The 16620-nt window shown below is 49.9% G+C and overlaps 2 protein-coding genes and 1 pseudogene across 3 annotated transcripts; all 3 read left to right on the top strand.

Annotated features, from left to right (window-relative positions):
- Nucleotide 1: 1 nt before the first annotated feature.
- POLE3 (DNA polymerase epsilon 3, accessory subunit) lies at nt 2-2740 on the top strand. Its single transcript, XM_065947064.1, has 4 exons — nt 2-198; nt 299-384; nt 738-856; nt 1138-2740. Exons 1-4 carry the CDS (start codon nt 133-135, stop codon nt 1308-1310), a joined length of 444 nt encoding a protein of 147 aa, XP_065803136.1. The 5' UTR covers nt 2-132; the 3' UTR covers nt 1311-2740.
- Nucleotides 2741-3671: 931 nt separating this feature from the next.
- On the top strand, nt 3672-3956 carry LOC136176623 (small ribosomal subunit protein eS21 pseudogene; annotated as a pseudogene).
- A 2522-nt stretch (nt 3957-6478) lies between these two features.
- On the top strand, nt 6479-16349 carry ALAD (aminolevulinate dehydratase). 2 transcript variants are annotated; one of them, XM_065946592.1, is made up of 12 exons: nt 6479-6609; nt 11636-11803; nt 12865-12915; nt 13363-13459; nt 13887-14022; nt 14123-14206; nt 14307-14395; nt 14603-14658; nt 14746-14833; nt 14917-15003; nt 15436-15565; nt 16197-16349. In XM_065946592.1, the coding sequence occupies exons 2-12, from the start codon at nt 11691-11693 to the stop codon at nt 16253-16255; spliced, it is 990 nt and encodes a 329-aa protein (XP_065802664.1). In that variant the 5' UTR covers nt 6479-6609; nt 11636-11690; the 3' UTR covers nt 16256-16349. The 2 variants fall into 2 exon arrangements, with proteins under 2 accessions (XP_065802664.1, XP_065802666.1); XM_065946594.1 differs by lacking the exon at nt 6479-6609 and adding an exon at nt 9724-9893.
- The last annotated feature ends 271 nt before the right edge of the window (nt 16350-16620 follow it).

The raw sequence follows: 16620 nt of genomic DNA, 5'->3' as shown, positions 1-16620 counted from the left end.
CACTGTGGGACACGGTGTGGGCCACGCGGGGTGGGACGGAAGCCTCGCTGGGTCAGACCGTGGCGACGCGGGAAGTCCGGACGCCGTAGCGGCCTGAAGAGGAGGTCGCAGGCACGGTCCCCGGCCGCGACCATGGCGGAGAGGCCCGAGGACCTAAACCTGCCCAATGCTGTCATTACCAGAATCATCAAGGAGGCGGTAAGCAGCTCCAGCTGGCGGTCGGACCAGGGGCGGACGAGCGGGCAGAGGGAAACAGGTGCTGGGCCGGTGGGTTTGCTCACCCTCGCTTTCCTCACAGCTCCCGGACGGTGTCAACATCTCCAAGGAGGCCCGGAGCGCCATCTCCCGCGCCGCCAGCGTCTTCGTGCTATACGCCACATCCTGGTAAGGTGGGCAGACTTAGCTGAAGCTTAGCTGGGCTAAAGCCTAAGGGAGGCGTAAAGAGATCCCCCTGGTTTGGAGTTTGTAACCTGGACCCCGCAAACCCCAATGATTATGTTCTGCCTCAGTGGAGCGAGGTTCCGAGCCCTCGTTCTAGATCTTGAAATCTCTGAAACAAAGTAAGACAATTACTTTAACCCTTTTGTATAAGGAAGGGTGGGACTTAGCGTGTCACAAGTATCCATGCAGGCATCTAAGACGCAGGCTTTCCCATTCCACCTTGGGTGCTCCTTTTCCCACCCACACCATACGCGGCAAGAGGGCATCTGACAGCCCTTAATCTTTTCTTCTTTCAGTGCCAACAACTTTGCGATGAAAGGGAAACGCAAGACCCTGAATGCCAGCGATGTGCTATCCGCCATGGAGGAGATGGAGTTTCAGCGGTTCGTTACCCCGTTAAAAGAAGCTCTGGAAGGTAACTGCCCTTTCCTCTTCTTGAACATCCAAGTAGATGTTCATCCTAAATGACCTGCTCAACCTAGCCCTGAGATTTGATTAACTTGAGTCTCTTTTAAAAGTCCAGTAGCAAGTATCGGATGCGACTCAAATGGCAGGCACCACCTCATTATCTGTTTGGTGATGCTGGGCAGATTATTTTTCCTTTTGTACCTCAGCTTTTCCAGTTACCCAGTCGAGTTAGCTGCTGCTGTCTGTCTGGTTCAGCCTTGCTTCCTAACCTCCTCTTTATCCTTACAGCTTATAGGAGGGAGCAGAAAGGCAAGAAGGAAGCTTCAGAACAAAAGAAGAAAGACAAAGACAAAAAAACAGATTCGGAAGAGCAGGACAAGAGCAGGGATGAGGACAACGATGAAGATGAGGAAAGGCTGGAGGAAGAAGAACAGAATGAAGAGGAGGAAGTGGACAACTGAAGAGGATGGGGAGACGCCCCTTGGAAGGAACCACGCAAAAACCTGGTACACGTTTGTGTGAAGCTTTTTCCGGCTGGGCAGAGTAGTCTTAGGCAGAAGAGCCTGAGAAGATTGAAATAAAAACTGAATTATCATCAGGATTATCATCAAAGTCAGTGCTTCCCAGACTCAGAGCATCTGAGTAGCAGAATCCTGTTTTGCTTAATCAGTCTCAAGGTTATAACTTTTTGGCAAGAGGGATTCTGAATGGCAAATTTAATTGGTCAGTTTGATCTCTTTTGTTTACATACACATATAGTTAGGCAATTGTTGGTCCCCAGTTCCCTCCCTGCCCCCCAGAAAAGTAATAATAACTTCCATGCTGCCAACTGTGTCCCAGATCACAGAGGCAGTTAAGGCTCAGGAAAAATTAGGGTTTGATCACAGTCAACCTATTTGATTATACAGTATTTGGCAATTCTAGCTTATTTCAAGTGATCAGAATGACTTAGCTTTAGGAAACTACTAACAAGGTTGAAGAGAACAATGAAATCTGCTGTCTCTTCATTTGACAGTAACATTAATTGCATTTTGTTTTCTACAGACCCACTTGGCTTAGAGCCCTTCTATATTGTCTGTAACCAGGCCTGTAACCTTCTATATTGTGTGTAACCTGCTTGGAAGGCTACCTTCTAGGCACATACTGTTTTTAAAGCCACAGAGTAGAATTAGTTCAGCAAGGTTGCCAATGTCTTACTCTTATAAAACAGGTGTTTTAGTCTTAAATGCACCTCACTGCCTGCCACTGTACAGCTTCAGGATTTGTCATCACTTCCTAGAAGGTATAAAATTCCAGGTTTTCGTGTCCAGTAGTCCACCTTCCAGATTTGTGACTATGACTTTTCATTTTTCCAATTCACGACAGGTTCCGAACTTTATTTTCTTCTAGGCACAACTTTCTCCCTCTGTGCTTCTCACCACCTGTCTCTGTCCTGCCTCTCCTCTGCTCCCCATTCCCACTTTCTCTGTCCCTCTTTTTTTTTACTTCTGCCAACCTAGGAACTTGGATGACCTGCAATATCCCAGAGTATGGGTTCCTCTGATTCTCTAGTTCTAATCTCATGTCTTAAAACTGATTTTGTGAACCTCTTTGACCCATGAGGGAAATCTGATGGTGCTCAGGAATTTAATTCCTCCCCTAACCCATCCCCTTTAACTGCTTCTAAGTATCTCTGTTAACCTTTTCACGTTTTCTTCTCTTTCCATTTGGTGCTCCAAGCACTTTTTTGTTGGTCTCTTTAAGTTGAGTGCTTGGAGGTTGAAAGGTAGTGAAGTGTAGTTTGACACTGTTGATTTGTTAAATGAATACAGTGGAAAGTTTGTTGATAATTGAGTGAAGAATATTGAGAAAATTATAATGCTTTGTATAATAAAAAACATTATTGTTAAAAGTGATGACTCCTCTATCATCCTTCTTGTTGATAGAAGTGTGGTTTGGGGGAGGACCACGGGTCGTGTTCTGTACAGTTCTTGTGTGAACTGGGCCAGATCCTTGTAAGTATGGGCTTTTGCATCACCTCGGACCACCAGCAGATGTTGGTTGTTAACAGGTAAGAGTGCTGCTCTTCAACCACAGTGAGATCTTTCCAAGGCTCTGCTGGGCACCCTCTACATACTAGATGCGAACATTTATTGAATCCCTGCTATGTGTCTGGCAGTGTTCAAACTGCTATCAAGTATTAACTCTTAAACCCTATGAAGGAACACGGCTGTCACCTCCATGATTTCAGCTGTAACACCGTATCACCTCTGATCTATTTGCCGTTTCAGAGCATTTTTCATACAAACACAACCACAGTGGCTTTTCCTTCTCCACAGCAGAAACATCCCTTTTTTTTTCCTGCTCTTAGATTTATATTTGTATGAAAGACAAAGTTATTCAATATATATTTATTTCTTATTTCTCCCTTGCAATTTATATTGATGATATATCTCTAACAGCTATGATGTGACAGTATTATGTCCCTGCTAAAACAGCATACGGAGTCCTTCATAGTTGGTTACTGTACAAGTTTTTGTTTTTTTTTAAATACACTACAGTTTTTTCATCTCTAAATTGGCAGTATAATACATATCTTGAAAGAATTTTAACACATAATAGAAGATTCTTAACACAATGGCATATACACAATAAGGCCTTGTTTTTATCTTTTTCTCTTCTGTACACATGTTCATTTCCCTTTGAATTAACAGAACAGATTCCGAATTGGAAAGAAATCATTTTTATAAGAAGTTCTGAGATTCTGTGAAAGAATCAGTGAAACTAGGTAGGCTGGTGTCCGGGCAAGGGGGACAGCGCAGGGCCTGAGACGCTTGCTCAGCATGCAGAACGACGCCTGAAAGTTCGTGGATCTGTATGTGCTGTGGAACCATATCACTGGCGCCAAGGACCATGCATTCATCCAGATGAACGTGGCTGAGGTTGACAAGGTGACAGGCAGGTTCAATGGCCAGTTTAAAACCTCTGCTATATGCGGGGCCATTTGCAGGATGGGCAAGTCAGATGACTCCCTTCTCCAGCTGGCCAAAGCTGACGACATCATCTCAAAGAACCTCTGACTATAGAGATGATCCGGGACATGGAATATCTGTTATAAATAAATAGTGAAAACCTAAAAAAAAAAAAGAATCGATGAAACTGATAATCTTGTCTAAGATAATTAGTTTTCTTTCATACTAGTAGACTAAGAAAAATGTACGGGATGGGGAATACGTGTAACTCTATGGCTGATTCATATCAATGTATGACAAAACCCACTGAAATGTTGTGAAGCAATTAGCCTTCAACTAATAAAAAATAAAAAAAATAACATTGTAAATCAACTATACCCCAATAAAAATATAAATTTAAAAAAAGAAAAATGTAAAATCTGGATACATACACAATATAACATTTGTACTCTGTGATGAAATTAAAGACTAATCCCTGTGGCTTCTGATAAACATCAGAGGCACTGTTGTCAAGTATTTGTTTTTGGAGCAGAAGAATTTGAAATAAATTTCAAGTTTCAGTTTGCTCATTCTATGTTAATATATTCATTTCTAATTATATAATTTTTTTTAATTTAGGTAATGATTCCTAACATAAATTTCATGTGTACCTACCTGGGAGGCACTCAAAATAATTTAGTCGGGGCTTGGTTTTGTTTGTTTTTATTTTTATTTAGTAAGTATGGTATACATACTAAAAGTACAAATAAGAGTAGAGTTTTGTACATTTTCACAAACAACACATTCATGAAACACTGAGATCAATAAACAACATGACCAGCACCATAAAAAAGTCTGATTTCCCTTCTGATTAATCCCTATCCTACCCAGTAGTAGTCGCGATCCTGACTCCCAGCACAGATTCATTTTGCCTGGGTTTCTACTTCATATAAATGAAATCATGCAATATGTTCTCTTGTGTCTGACTCCTTTTGTTCAACACTATATTTAAGATTTATATTGTTGCATTCACAGTACTTTTGATGGTTAAGAGTAACAGATTAAGGTAGAATTATATTTTAAAGGCTGCAGGAAGTGGAAACAGGTCTGTCAGCCAAGAATAAGAGAGAGAGGGGCTTCCCCGGTGGACCAGTGGTTAAGACAGCTCCCAAATCAAGGGGCACAGGTTTCATCTCTGGTGGGGGAAATAAGATCCCGCATAAGACATGGAAAAAATAGATTATACCAAACAGCACTGAGATCCCAAATATGGCATGGCATGGCCAAAAAGACATGGGCAAAATAGATTAAAATTTCCACCCTGTGATTACCTCTATAAGGGGGGCTTCCCAGGTGGTGCTAGTGGTAAAGAATCCTCCTGCCAATGCAAGAGACTCGGGTTTGATCCCTGGATCAGAAGATCCCATAGAGTAGGAAATGGCAACCAACTCCAGTACTCTTGACTGGAAAATTCCATGGACAGAGGAGACTGGCAGGCTATAGTCTACAGGGCTGCAAAGGGTCAGACACAACTGAGTGATTGAACACAACTCTATGAGTTGAAGTATGGTAAACATGTATTGAGGAGAAATCCTAGTGGTGACATGGGGCAAATTAATCTCTTGGCAATTGTTTTCCCAATCTATAAAATGAAGGTAGTAACATAGTTGTCATCAAATGTAGATAAGTGGATGTAAAAGGTATGGTACTGTCCCTGGACTCTCTAATGCACAAAAAACAATACTTTCTTTCCACCACCTTCCTTATTTGAACACAGATCAGAACTCTAGTAGCTAGGAACTAAGCAGTATCATATTTTCCCAGTTTTAAGCCTCTCTGTCTCTTAGACTTGGAATATAGAGGTATAAAACAGGTTTGGAGTACAGATTTTGATAAATAAAACCTGAGAATAAGTGTAATACAACCCACTGGCATCCTTCGCAGTTCAAAATCAACTGTTCAATAATCCCTGTCTCACTTTTACAAAGGAATTCTTTGCAACGGTATTGATCCCGACCCTTATTTCACTCATCTGATGTTACCAGTTCACCCAAGCCCCATAAGACTCACCAGATCCCTCCTGCCCTTGAATATACTCTGCTGCACTTTGCCCACTCACCCTCAGACTTTCGGTCAAATCTCTCCTTGTACCCGTGATAGATAGACAGATCTGATGCTCCTATCAGACTTGAAGCCTTTCCAAAGTGCCATGTCTTTCACATCACATCTCCCAAACGATGGCACAGAGTAAGCCCTGAAAAATTACGCTGGAATAACTTTTCTCTGAAAACTTGGAGGGCAGCCTGCTGCTGAACTCAACAACTTTGAAATGCTCAGTCCGCAAAAGTGGACTTATTGTGCTAGGCACGATGGTGTTGTTTTAAAGTCCTAGACATCTAATTATTCTTTCAACAAGCAACCAGCGCCAAGTATGCGCTAGGCTGGGAAGAGAGGGGCTTTAAACAAAACCATCTTCGAAGCCGGTTCACACGCATCACATAACAGCACCTCCCCTGACCCGCAAGTGGGCTCCCTAGGGCCTTTCCCTGCGCAAGCGCAAATCTCAGCGAAGGGGGGCGGGCCCACCAGCCCCTCGGCACACCCGATTGGCCAGGCCTGCTGACGCGTGGAAGGGGCCGCGGCGGGAGCGGACCAGCCCTCAGGCAAAATACCCGTAGGGGGCGTGGCCTGCGCGCCGTCGGGGGCGGGCTGCGTGGGTGGGGGGAGTGCTGCTTTCGAAAGAGCCGCCCCGCCCCCACGTGGGCTCCGGGAGACTAAAGCGCGCGATAGCGGCGGCGGGAGCGGTGTCTCGGACCCCTTAGGGAGGCAGGTGAGTAGGGTCCGGCCTCGGGGAAATGGCGGACTTGGAGGAGGGGGCTGTGGCACCAAAGTCTTGTGTCCCCAGACCCAGGTTGTGTTGTACGCCCCAAGCGCCGGCTCTGCAGCCGGGGACGGAGTCACCGTGCGACCCCCATTTGGGGCTCTTAAAGGTAGATTGTTCAGCTGCAGCGGGGTTTGGAGGCGGTCTCTGCGTGGCCATTGCCCTTCGAGGCCCGGGTCTGGGCTCCGAGTCTCCTCTGGGGTCCTTTCAGTTGGAGACCACCGGGGCTCTCTCCTTCGGTTCAGAGCCCGAGGTGCCTCGCAGGATGTGGGATGGCGGTGCAAACAATAACAGCCGCTCAGTGCTAGGATTGCTTGAACGTTATCTGCATTGGCCCATTCCGTCACATAACAGCCCATTGAGGTCGGTTCAAGTCCTTATTTACCAAATGAGGAAACTGAGGTCTTACAGCTGAAAAGTGACAGAATCAGAATTTGAACCCACATCCACAGACTCCAAAACCCACACGCTTAACCGTCGTGCTCCCACCTGTAGCCAGGTTCAGAGTCACTGTTCTGCCTCTTCCCTCCTCTATTCCCTTCTCGCAGAGCTCTCCAGGAGCCCACCTCTGCTGATGGGCAGCTTTGAAATCTGTACTTAAAATATCCAGGGGTAATGGTGGACGCTGAAGAATTCTTTGCTGGAGACCTGGCTTCTAGCCCCGTTGACCCTCTGTACAATCTTGGACCAGTGTCAGCCCAGATTACCATCATTTCAATGATGTAATCAGCATGCTTTAAGGAGCTCCCTTAACCAGTATGTTCTAAGAGTTTGGAATTGGCAGATTCTCCTTTTAGTTCCAAATAGCTAAGCCCAGATGAAACTGGGCTCTTCAAAGTCAAGACAAGGCCTGGGTCTCCTTCTCTTTAATCCCCATTCCAAGTCCTGGGGCAGGCCGGAATAGATAGATATTCAGGAAATGCAGGTTGAATAAACAGCCAGTCGGATCCTTTTCAGAACTGCCTACCTACTGGGTCCTTCTGGGGCTTTGGATTTCTCAGCCCTGAGCACCTTTTACCTAGCTGGCTCTCCTGACTGTCTCCTCCCCTGCTAGTGGCAGAGCCAGCCTTCCCTGGCAGCAGCTTACAACCCTTTGTGCCGAGACCATAGCCTCTGGAATCCTCAGAGCAACACAACATGGGCGCGTCAGACCCAGAGCTCTTCTCAGCTCCTCCTGGTGGTGGTTCTCTAGGGCCCAACTTAGGTTACTCTCGGGTTGGGGAGGTTACCTTCCAGGGAAGGAGATATTTTCACAACCAGTCTGAAATTTACATATGCCTCAGTGTCCCCTCTTCCATGAAGCCATCCATCCTTGATTCCCAGAGAGACAGGTCCCTCCCATAGCCTATAGTCCACCCCTCTACTGAAGCATCAGTATGGTGATGGTTTCTCCTCTACCATCTAAACTGCTGGAAGGCAGGAACCCCCACTTCAGATACCCTGGAAGATACTGTGGTCCATCCAGATTTGAGGGAATGTTCTCCCTTCTGGGTGCAGAGGGCACAGCTGTGAGGACCCTCCTGGAGGTCTAGTCAGCTCACTTCTGCTCCTGATGATAGTAAAAGTAGCAGCAGCTACATGTTTACCGTGTGGCTCCTTGTGCCAGGCACATACCTCTTCACTATCTCTGATCGTCTCTGCAGCTTTGTAAGTTAGATAGTATCGTTCCCATTTCATAGATTGTGAAATGAAGATTCTGCAACCTTGCCCAGAGTCACACACAGAGAAGACCTGGGACTGTGTGACCCTGAAACGTTGTTCTTTCTGCACTGCCTACTACGGTCTGCCAGTTAAGCTAACGTGTTCTGAATCCCATGGTGACTTGCCCTTGTCTTTGGTGTGGTGTCACAGGATTTGAGCTGTGGTTTACAGGCTCCCTTAATTTAGGAGAAGGGCCTCTCCCAAGTTTGTGACAAATCTTCCAGTCTTTGAGGGTCTTTTGAGAAAGCAAAACTTCCATCTGGATTTGGCTCTGATATTCAGGGGGTGTTGTTCTGCTGCACAAATGTTTGTTTATTAAGCTTGTGTGTAACAGGATGACTGTGTGTGGGGCAGGTAATGGCACTTGAGTGGAAGCCAGGTCAAGCTCAGAGCTGTACATGACTTGACATAGGTGTCAAACAATTCCTGTCGTTTTCTGCACCCTGCTTCCACAGCAGAATGTGAGAGATTAAACAGGATTGGTGATTTCAACTCTTTTAATGTTTTCAGCAGTAATACGAATTTCTCAAATCTTTCTCTGAAACCTAAAATTAAAAAAAAAAAAAGAAGCAGATAAAAGTGGAACTGCCTTAGTAAGGCCTCCCCCTTACCACCCTCACCCTCCTCCCTTGCCCCCCACCCCTGAAACCCCCAGTCTCCTCTGGGTAAATTAGGACTGCACAGCCCTAGGCAGCCCTGCCCTGTTGCTTCTGAAGCCATTTGTTCCTTCAGCAGCCTTCTAAAGTAAATGTAGAGTTGAGGCCAGTGGAATGCAGTCTTGAATTCCAGAAGCCTGGGGCCAGCTGTTCTCTGGAAAGTAAGTTAGAACCTAGCTTCAGAATGTGATGTGAATGACGTTGAGCAAGTCACTTCACCTCTCTGAGTCTCCGTCTTCTTAGCACTAAAAATTAGGACAATTCTCTGCAATTACATGAGATAATATATGTGTATAAAGTACCTAGTGCAGTGCCCAGCACGTGCCACACCCTCAGTATTTTTTCCTCTGATATCCTGCACCTCTCCAGCCTCAAGGCAGAGATAGCATAGGCAGAGAGACTTATGCTGAATCAAGTGTTTATCAGTAGTATGGGGTATAGTAGGCAAAACCCTGTAGTCATTGTCTGCAACAAACTCACATTCTGGCTCAGTCACTAACTAGCTGTGTGGTCTTGAGCAAGAGACTTAACCTCTCTGAGCTGGGCTATTCCTTGGCAGACCTGAGAGCAAATCTTGCACAGAATCGGCGCTCAGGACTTTGTATCTTCTGAACGATTGGTCATATGGGGGTTGGGCCATCTTTGGGGAGGCCTGGCTTGCCCTGGGTCAGATGATGTGGCTGGCCCCGGGGGTGTGGCAGCAAAGTGGAACCTGTGTGGCTCCCGATAACCCCAGCCCCGCCAAGGAGGAGGATCAGACAAAGCCGGCCTCTGAGCTAGCTGGGAGGAAGCCGGGGGACAGAGGGAGGGGAAGGCATCATTATTGTACTGAGGGACCCCCCTCCCACAACAGGCCCGGAGACTGAGCAGCTTTGGGTAAGTCCCTGCCCCTCCCTGGGCCTCTAGGTCCCATTCATACAAGGAGAGATTGGTGGCTCTTTGTCATCCCCGCCCACCACCCCCCCTCCCCAAGCTGGCTGTTAGGCACTTCCAAAAGGAAGTGTCTAAAACGGAGCTCTCCACCTCCTCTCTTTCCGAGCTCAGCTTCCCACCGCCCTCTTCCTGCCTGTCACTGGCTCCGCTGTCCTCCAGGTCAAGCAAGCGAGAGCATCCGCCCCAAGAGACTGCCTCTTGGCCGCCTTAGGATGGCCCCTCCTTCCCGCCCCTTTAGCCCCACAGCCTCTGTCCTCCTCGACTCCTAGCTGGCTGGGCTCCACTAATGCTGCAAGAATGATCTTCCTAAAGGCAGTCTCTGACCAAGCCCCTTCCCCCCCAGCTCAGAAATCTTCCCTGACCTCATCTTGGCTAGCCCCCACTCACCCCCCGACTCCTCTCCTCCAAACACACATCCTCAGTTGCCTCTTCAGCCCTCCCAGCCATCCACACCCCGTCCTCCTGCCCCAGCCTGGCCCCTTCCTTCCCTTCCGGGGGGAACATTCTCCCATTTCCCTCTACCAAGCTGAACCCACTCACCCTGCAAAACCAACTTCGAGTCCTGTCTTCCAACAAGCTTCTGACCTCCTGACTCACACTGGAAAAGTCCTGGCTCGTTCACAGTGGGCTCGGCCTCTCCGAGATGCACTCAGTCAGCCCAGCTTCCCACTACAGCAGTGCCAGCTAGATGAGAAGCCACGTGGTGTGCGAGTGCCCACCGGGGCCTGGCACATAGTAGGTGCTCAAGAAACACATCTCAGTGCCGCAGCTTTCTTACACCTCTTATTTGGCATTGAGGGCGTGTTGTCTTTGTACTCCATGTGATTAAATATTTACTGTGTGGCAGAGTGCCATGGGGGAGGCAGAAATGAACTAAGTGTGGACCCTGCCCTGCAGAGCTCTGCCTACTGGGACGAGATAAGACAGGTCCACAGAGAACTGTTACATAAGGGAGACTGATCTGGGCCAGAGGAGATGGTGCAGGGGGACAGGGAAGAAGGGGCTGCCTCGTGCAGAGCCCGGTCGGATTTGGGGGTGGGGGAGCTGTGGAAAGAGGAGCACAGCCTCCTAGGGAAAGAGGGTGAGCCAGAAGGTGGCCAAGTGTGGCAGGTGGCTTGGGGAGCAACATGAGGCTGTCTGGCTGGAAAAGATACTTGTGGCCACTCCCAGGGGTGTCTGTCTCTCTGTCGGACACTGTGCCATTTAATCCTGTTCACCTGTGTCCTACCTGTTAAGAAGTCCATGGGTCAAGGGGTTAGCAGTGCTTTTCCCTAGAGGCAGATTTCTCTTTCTGCTTATCTGTACTTTTCTAAAATTCCTGCCACACCCATGGATGTCATTCATGGAATAGGCAGAGCTGAAGTGGTGGCTGGATCAAGGATTCTCATAGTCATTCATGTCCAGTCCATCCCAGACTGATTCTTTGATAAAGTACAATGAAATAAATTATTAGAGACATGTTTTTTTTTTTTAAAGAGTGACCTTATAAAATACAAATCCAGATTTTATATTATTAGATTCAGCTTGCTCTGGAAGTTTCTGAAGGTCTACTATCATGTGTCTACTCACCTTGATGCAGGCTGGCAGGGACTGATGAACCCCAGTAGCACTGGGTTAGAGCCTGGGGGAATGTGACCACCTCCAGGTACCAAGGACCATGCCTCATGTGCCTCCGTTGCCCCTAGAGCTGAGCACACAGCAGACCCCCTGGGACCTCCATTCCAGCCAGCTGTGCCCACCATGCATCCTCAGTCAGTTCTGCACAGCGGCTACTTCCACCCCCTGCTCCGGAACTGGCAGACAGCCGCCACCAGCCTCAGCGCCTCCAACCTCATCTACCCCATCTTTGTCACGTGAGTCCCCCAATGATCCAGGTCTCTGATCTACAGGGGGTGGGTCGGGGGTGTGTATATGTGTGAACAGAGCAGGTGTCTGTGTTGTAAGGGGTAAAGTGAACTGTCACCTTGGAGCTCAAGGTAATTGGAAGTGACCTATGGGTTTAGGACAACCATCTTTGAAAAAAACAAACCTTGAAAAGAATACAGTCCTTGTTGGAAGATAAAAATAACCCTTGCCTGTCATCCTGAGTTTGTGCCATAAAACAGAAGTTGAGATCTTCTGTAGGTTGTACATGTTAAAGCTGGCAGTCATGATCATTCATGATAGCACCTGACTCTTATTGAGGGCTTAGTGTACCCTGGGTACTACTATGCTAAGCACCTATATATATTATCTCATTCTATCCTGACAGTATTCAGATGCGAAAAATACAGATATGATCCCTTAGAATGTCATCTCCACAAGGGCAAGGATTTTTGTCTGTTTTGTTCACTGTCGGATCACCAGCCCCAAGAACAGTACTTGACACATAATAAGTACTTAATAAATATTTGTTGAATAGGGAATTCCCTGGAGGTCCAACAGTTAGGACTCCATGCTTTCACTGCCGAGGGCCCAGGTTCATTACCCGGTTGGAGAACTAAGAGCCCATAAGCTGCGCAGTGCATCCCCAATATATATGTATATATACTTGTTGAATGAGTGAATGAATCGACCCAGGATACAGATCAAAGAGAATATCATGTGGTCAGGGTCACCCAGGCAGTAAGTGACTGGGCTAGCAACCAAGGCCCTTCTGACCTTAGAGTCCAAGTTCTTAGCCACTTGACTCCTTCCTGTGAGTACTGTTCTTCGAGCACAGTTGCTTGTTGTCACTGTTATTCTTGTTGTTCCTATTATTATTTCAGGCCCTGGGCTTGGCCAGGCAGGGGAACCAGACACTGGATCCCATCCTCCTCCCACCACCTCCGCCTCCATATCCCTTCCCAGCTTCCCAACCATCCCTCCCAGTCACCCCCTCACCGCTGGCCCTTCCCACAGCTCCCAATCCATAGCCCATCCCCGGCTCTTGCAGGGATGTTCCTGATGACAAACAGCCCATCGCCAGCCTTCCAGGAGTGGCCAGGTAGGAGTTGGGGTGGGGAGGGCAGGGTTATGATGGAGGGAGCAGTTTCACAGGTGGAGGTGCCAGGAAGCTGATGCAGACCCAGGAGAGAGACGATCTGGAGAGGCTGAATTCCAGTCAGAAGGGTTTTCTCAGGGGCTGAGTTCCACAACAGAGGAGGCAGCCTGGTGCCTATCACCAAAGGCATCACAGCAGAGAAGAGTTGAAGTTCAGATGGGAGCTCAGTAACAGAACCTTGAAGGGGTTTTCCAAGCTGAATCCCACAGCTCTGCCATATGGGGCCTTGGTTTGCCCATCTATCTGATGGGTGCGTTCCTGCCCTACCCTGTTCTGTGAAACTTGAGCCCTTCTGATGCCACCTGCAACTTGACTCTTATCAGAGGCGCAGACCAGAGGAGTGGGGGGACCCTTGCCTGGGCCCTGCCTCACTTCAGCCCCGGCACACAGGTACGGTGTGAACCGCCTGGAAGAGATGCTGAAACCCCTGGTGGAGGAGGGCCTCCGCTGCGTCCTGATCTTCGGTGTCCCCAGCAGAGTTCCCAAGGTGATGAGTCGGAGGAGGAGTCAGAGGAAAGGGTGGGGGGAGGGATAAGCTGAGGTTCCACAATGACCACACCCTCGCTCCAGCCTGGTGCTGACCTGGGGCTCTGCTACATGGGGCCTCAGCTTGCCCATCTATCTGATGGGTGCATTCATCTGTCTGATGGGTGGCCTGGGGCCACTGGTGAAGGAGCACAGCCCCTGCCCTGGAAACAGCAGCCGTGTGGCATCAGGAAGCGAAGCAGGGCTGCAACTCTGAATGGGCAAGTCAGGTCCCCTGTACAAAGTGGGAACAGTCCTCCCCAGGTCTCCTGGTCCAGGGTCGGTGGAGGTGATGAAGGAGTGGGCTGGCCTGCTCTGATAGCAGGCTACCGTGCCTCCCTAAGGCTTCGTGTAATAGACACACTGCGTTGTCCTTCCCCTGCCGCTAGGATGAGCGGGGCTCCGCAGCCGACTCTGAGGACTCCCCGGCTATCGAGGCCATCCGTCTGTTGCGCAAGAATTTCCCCAGCCTCCTCGTGGCCTGCGACGTCTGCCTGTGCCCCTACACGAGCCACGGTCACTGCGGTGAGCTCCCACCTCCCACCGTTGCCACCCGTACTCCCACTGCGCTGGGGATGCGCTAAGGCTCCAGCTGTTCCCTCAAATCCATCTGTCTGTCCTGTAGGGCTTCTGAGTGAGAACGGGTCATTCCAAGCCGAGGAGAGCCGCCAGCGGCTGGCAGAGGTGGCTCTGGCCTATGCCAAGGCGGGTGAGTGAGCCCCCAGCGGGGATGAGCACCCCCAGGTCAGGGGCGGCAGGGTGGACAGAGGAGGATCCCAGGGTTCTAAAGGCCACCCTCTGCCCTTCAGGATGTCAGGTGGTGGCCCCGTCGGACATGATGGACGGACGCGTGGAGGCCATCAAGGAAGCGCTGATGGCACATGGATTCGGCAACAGGGTAGGGGAGGGGTGTGGGGAGGTGGGAGAACCTGGGCCAGACCCGCCCCTGCGTCTGCTCCTCACATGGACGAAGCAAGGTCCGGAGCTCCAGTGGGCCTAGGACACAGGCTTATCTTCAGACCTGGGTCCTTCCTCTCCTTGTCACTTCACCCTGGGACACGTGGAAAGGGCTGGCTGAGCCGAGACCCCTGTTATCTCCCTGCAGGTATCAGTGATGAGCTATAGTGCCAAATTTGCTTCTTGTTTCTATGGACCTTTCCGGTGAGTAGGGATGGATCAGGGTCTGCTGTTGAATCCCTGACCTGCTAGCCCAAAGCTGGAGCCCACCCTGGTGTCTCTGCTTCCCAGGGACGCGGCTCAGTCGAGCCCGGCCTTCGGAGATCGCCGCTGCTACCAGCTGCCACCCGGGGCACGAGGCCTGGCCCTCCGCGCGGTGGTGAGTGAGCCCCACCCCGCCTCTCCCCCCACCCCAGTTGCCTCGCCTTCCAGGCACTGCCCACGCCATGCCTCATCTCTTAGGACCGGGATGTTCGGGAGGGAGCAGACTTGCTCATGGTGAAGCCAGGAACGCCCTACCTGGACATCGTACGGGAAGTCAAAAACAAGGTGAGAACAAGGGTGTCGCCACCTAAGACTGAGTCCAATTCAGGTCAGTCCTGGCTCTGTACACCGTGTGACCTTGGGGAAGGCATTTTTTTCTCTTTCTGGGCAACAGGGTATAAAGAACAAGGGCCAAAGCAGGGGCTGGGGAGATGAGAGTGTGTCCACAGATTCCGGGACCTTTGATCGAGGGAATCTCAGAGTTGGAAAGAATCTGCCCAGGAACTAGAATGCTCCCCCACCTCCCGTATCCCATCCCTGCCAGGGAAACACTGTGGGTCTCTGTGCCAGGGCTTGCAAGTGCCTTTGAACAACTCAAAAGTGGACCAGCCCGCCAGCAGCAATGACTCAGGGCTGGCGGCCGGGAGGAAGGGACACCCAGGGGCACAACCACCCCCCGCCACTTCAACCTGCCTGTCCCCCACTGCCTCCCCACAGCACCCTGAGCTCCCCCTGGCCGTGTACCACGTTTCTGGAGAGTTCGCCATGCTGTGGCACGGGGCCCAGGCCGGGGCATTTGATCTCAAGGCTGCTGTCCTAGAGGTCATGACTGCCTTCCGCAGAGCAGGTGAGTAAGCAGGAGTCGGGGGTTTTGACCTGGGCCACAGGGAACTGACAGGCCCCTTGCCCAAATAGGGAAATAAGTTAGGGGACAGCCTGGAGTCACCTGTCTGGAAATGCCAGTGATCTAAACAGACAGGCTGGGGAAAAGACATGAAACTGCGGGGCAGAAGGTGAGCAAATGAAGCACGCAGAGCCCTCAGTTACTTTTTGATTGTGAGACCCTGGGCAAGTCACTTCTCTAACTTCAGTGTCCTTGTCTGTAAACTGGGGATAAGACAGATGGTGTGTGGTCATCAAGGGGATTAAATGAGATGCTGCGTGTAATTGGCATACGCATGTCATTTCAGAAATGAGAGCTGGTTTTGTTGGTTAGGCTCACGGCGTGGCGGGGGAGCTCACAGCTTACCTGTGTCCCCCAAAGTGCAGTTTTATACATTGGCACACTGAGGCCCAGAAACAGAAAATGCTTTCCCCAAGGTCACACGGGGTGTAGAGCCAGGACCGACCAGAACTGGACTCAGTCTTAGGTGGTGACACCCTGGGGCTGTGCCTCGTCATAATAGCCTTCTTCCCACCCCAGCCCTCACCTCCCAGAAGGTATTTCCCAAGCTGATGCCACTTCTTTTCCCACACAGGTGCCGATGTCATCATCACCTACTACACGCCTCAGCTACTGCAGTGGCTGAAGGAGTGATGGAGAAAGTGTACCAGATCCAAGAACTAGAACCTTTCTATTCCTGAGCCTTGGAGAAGTGAAAACCAAAGTAAACGATGCTTTTAGAACTGTGCACTCCTGCCCTCTTCCTGCTTATGTGCTGGCGGGCGCTTGGAAGCCCTGGGTGGTTTCTGCCACCCTGCCAGATCTCCCCACTCGCAGCCACATCCTCACTGGCTCTCCCAGGCTTCCCAGCCCCTCCTCTGGGCTAGTCCTGAAGCTCACCTCTGCCAACCCCGGTCCTTCCTCTAGGGTCGCTTCAGCTGGAAAGCCACCAGGACTCATGGCATCAGCTCAGTGGGTCCTGGGAGAAGGGCTTGGAACATTAAGGGAGAGAGGGCAGT

The sequence above is a fragment of the Muntiacus reevesi genome, chromosome 10 (genome assembly GCF_963930625.1).
Source record: "Muntiacus reevesi chromosome 10, mMunRee1.1, whole genome shotgun sequence".
In the NCBI taxonomy this organism is placed as follows: Eukaryota; Metazoa; Chordata; class Mammalia; order Artiodactyla; family Cervidae; genus Muntiacus; species Muntiacus reevesi.
The sequence above is the reverse complement of the archived record's forward strand: the minus strand, read 5'-3'. Positions and strand labels throughout refer to the sequence as shown.

Coding starts and splice junctions, on each gene's coding strand:
- ALAD (XM_065946592.1), top strand. CDS start 11,691: ATGCATCCTCAGTCAGTTCTGCACAGCGGCTACTTCCACCCCCTGCTC. Junction 14,659..14,745: donor TGTTTCTATGGACCTTTCCG/GTGAGTAGGGAT, acceptor TCTGCTTCCCAG/GGACGCGGCTCAGTCGAGCC. Junction 15,004..15,435: donor TACGGGAAGTCAAAAACAAG/GTGAGAACAAGG, acceptor GCCTCCCCACAG/CACCCTGAGCTCCCCCTGGC.
- POLE3 (XM_065947064.1), top strand. CDS start 133: ATGGCGGAGAGGCCCGAGGACCTAAACCTGCCCAATGCTGTCATTACC. Junction 199..298: donor CCAGAATCATCAAGGAGGCG/GTAAGCAGCTCC, acceptor CTTTCCTCACAG/CTCCCGGACGGTGTCAACAT. Junction 385..737: donor GTGCTATACGCCACATCCTG/GTAAGGTGGGCA, acceptor TTCTTCTTTCAG/TGCCAACAACTTTGCGATGA.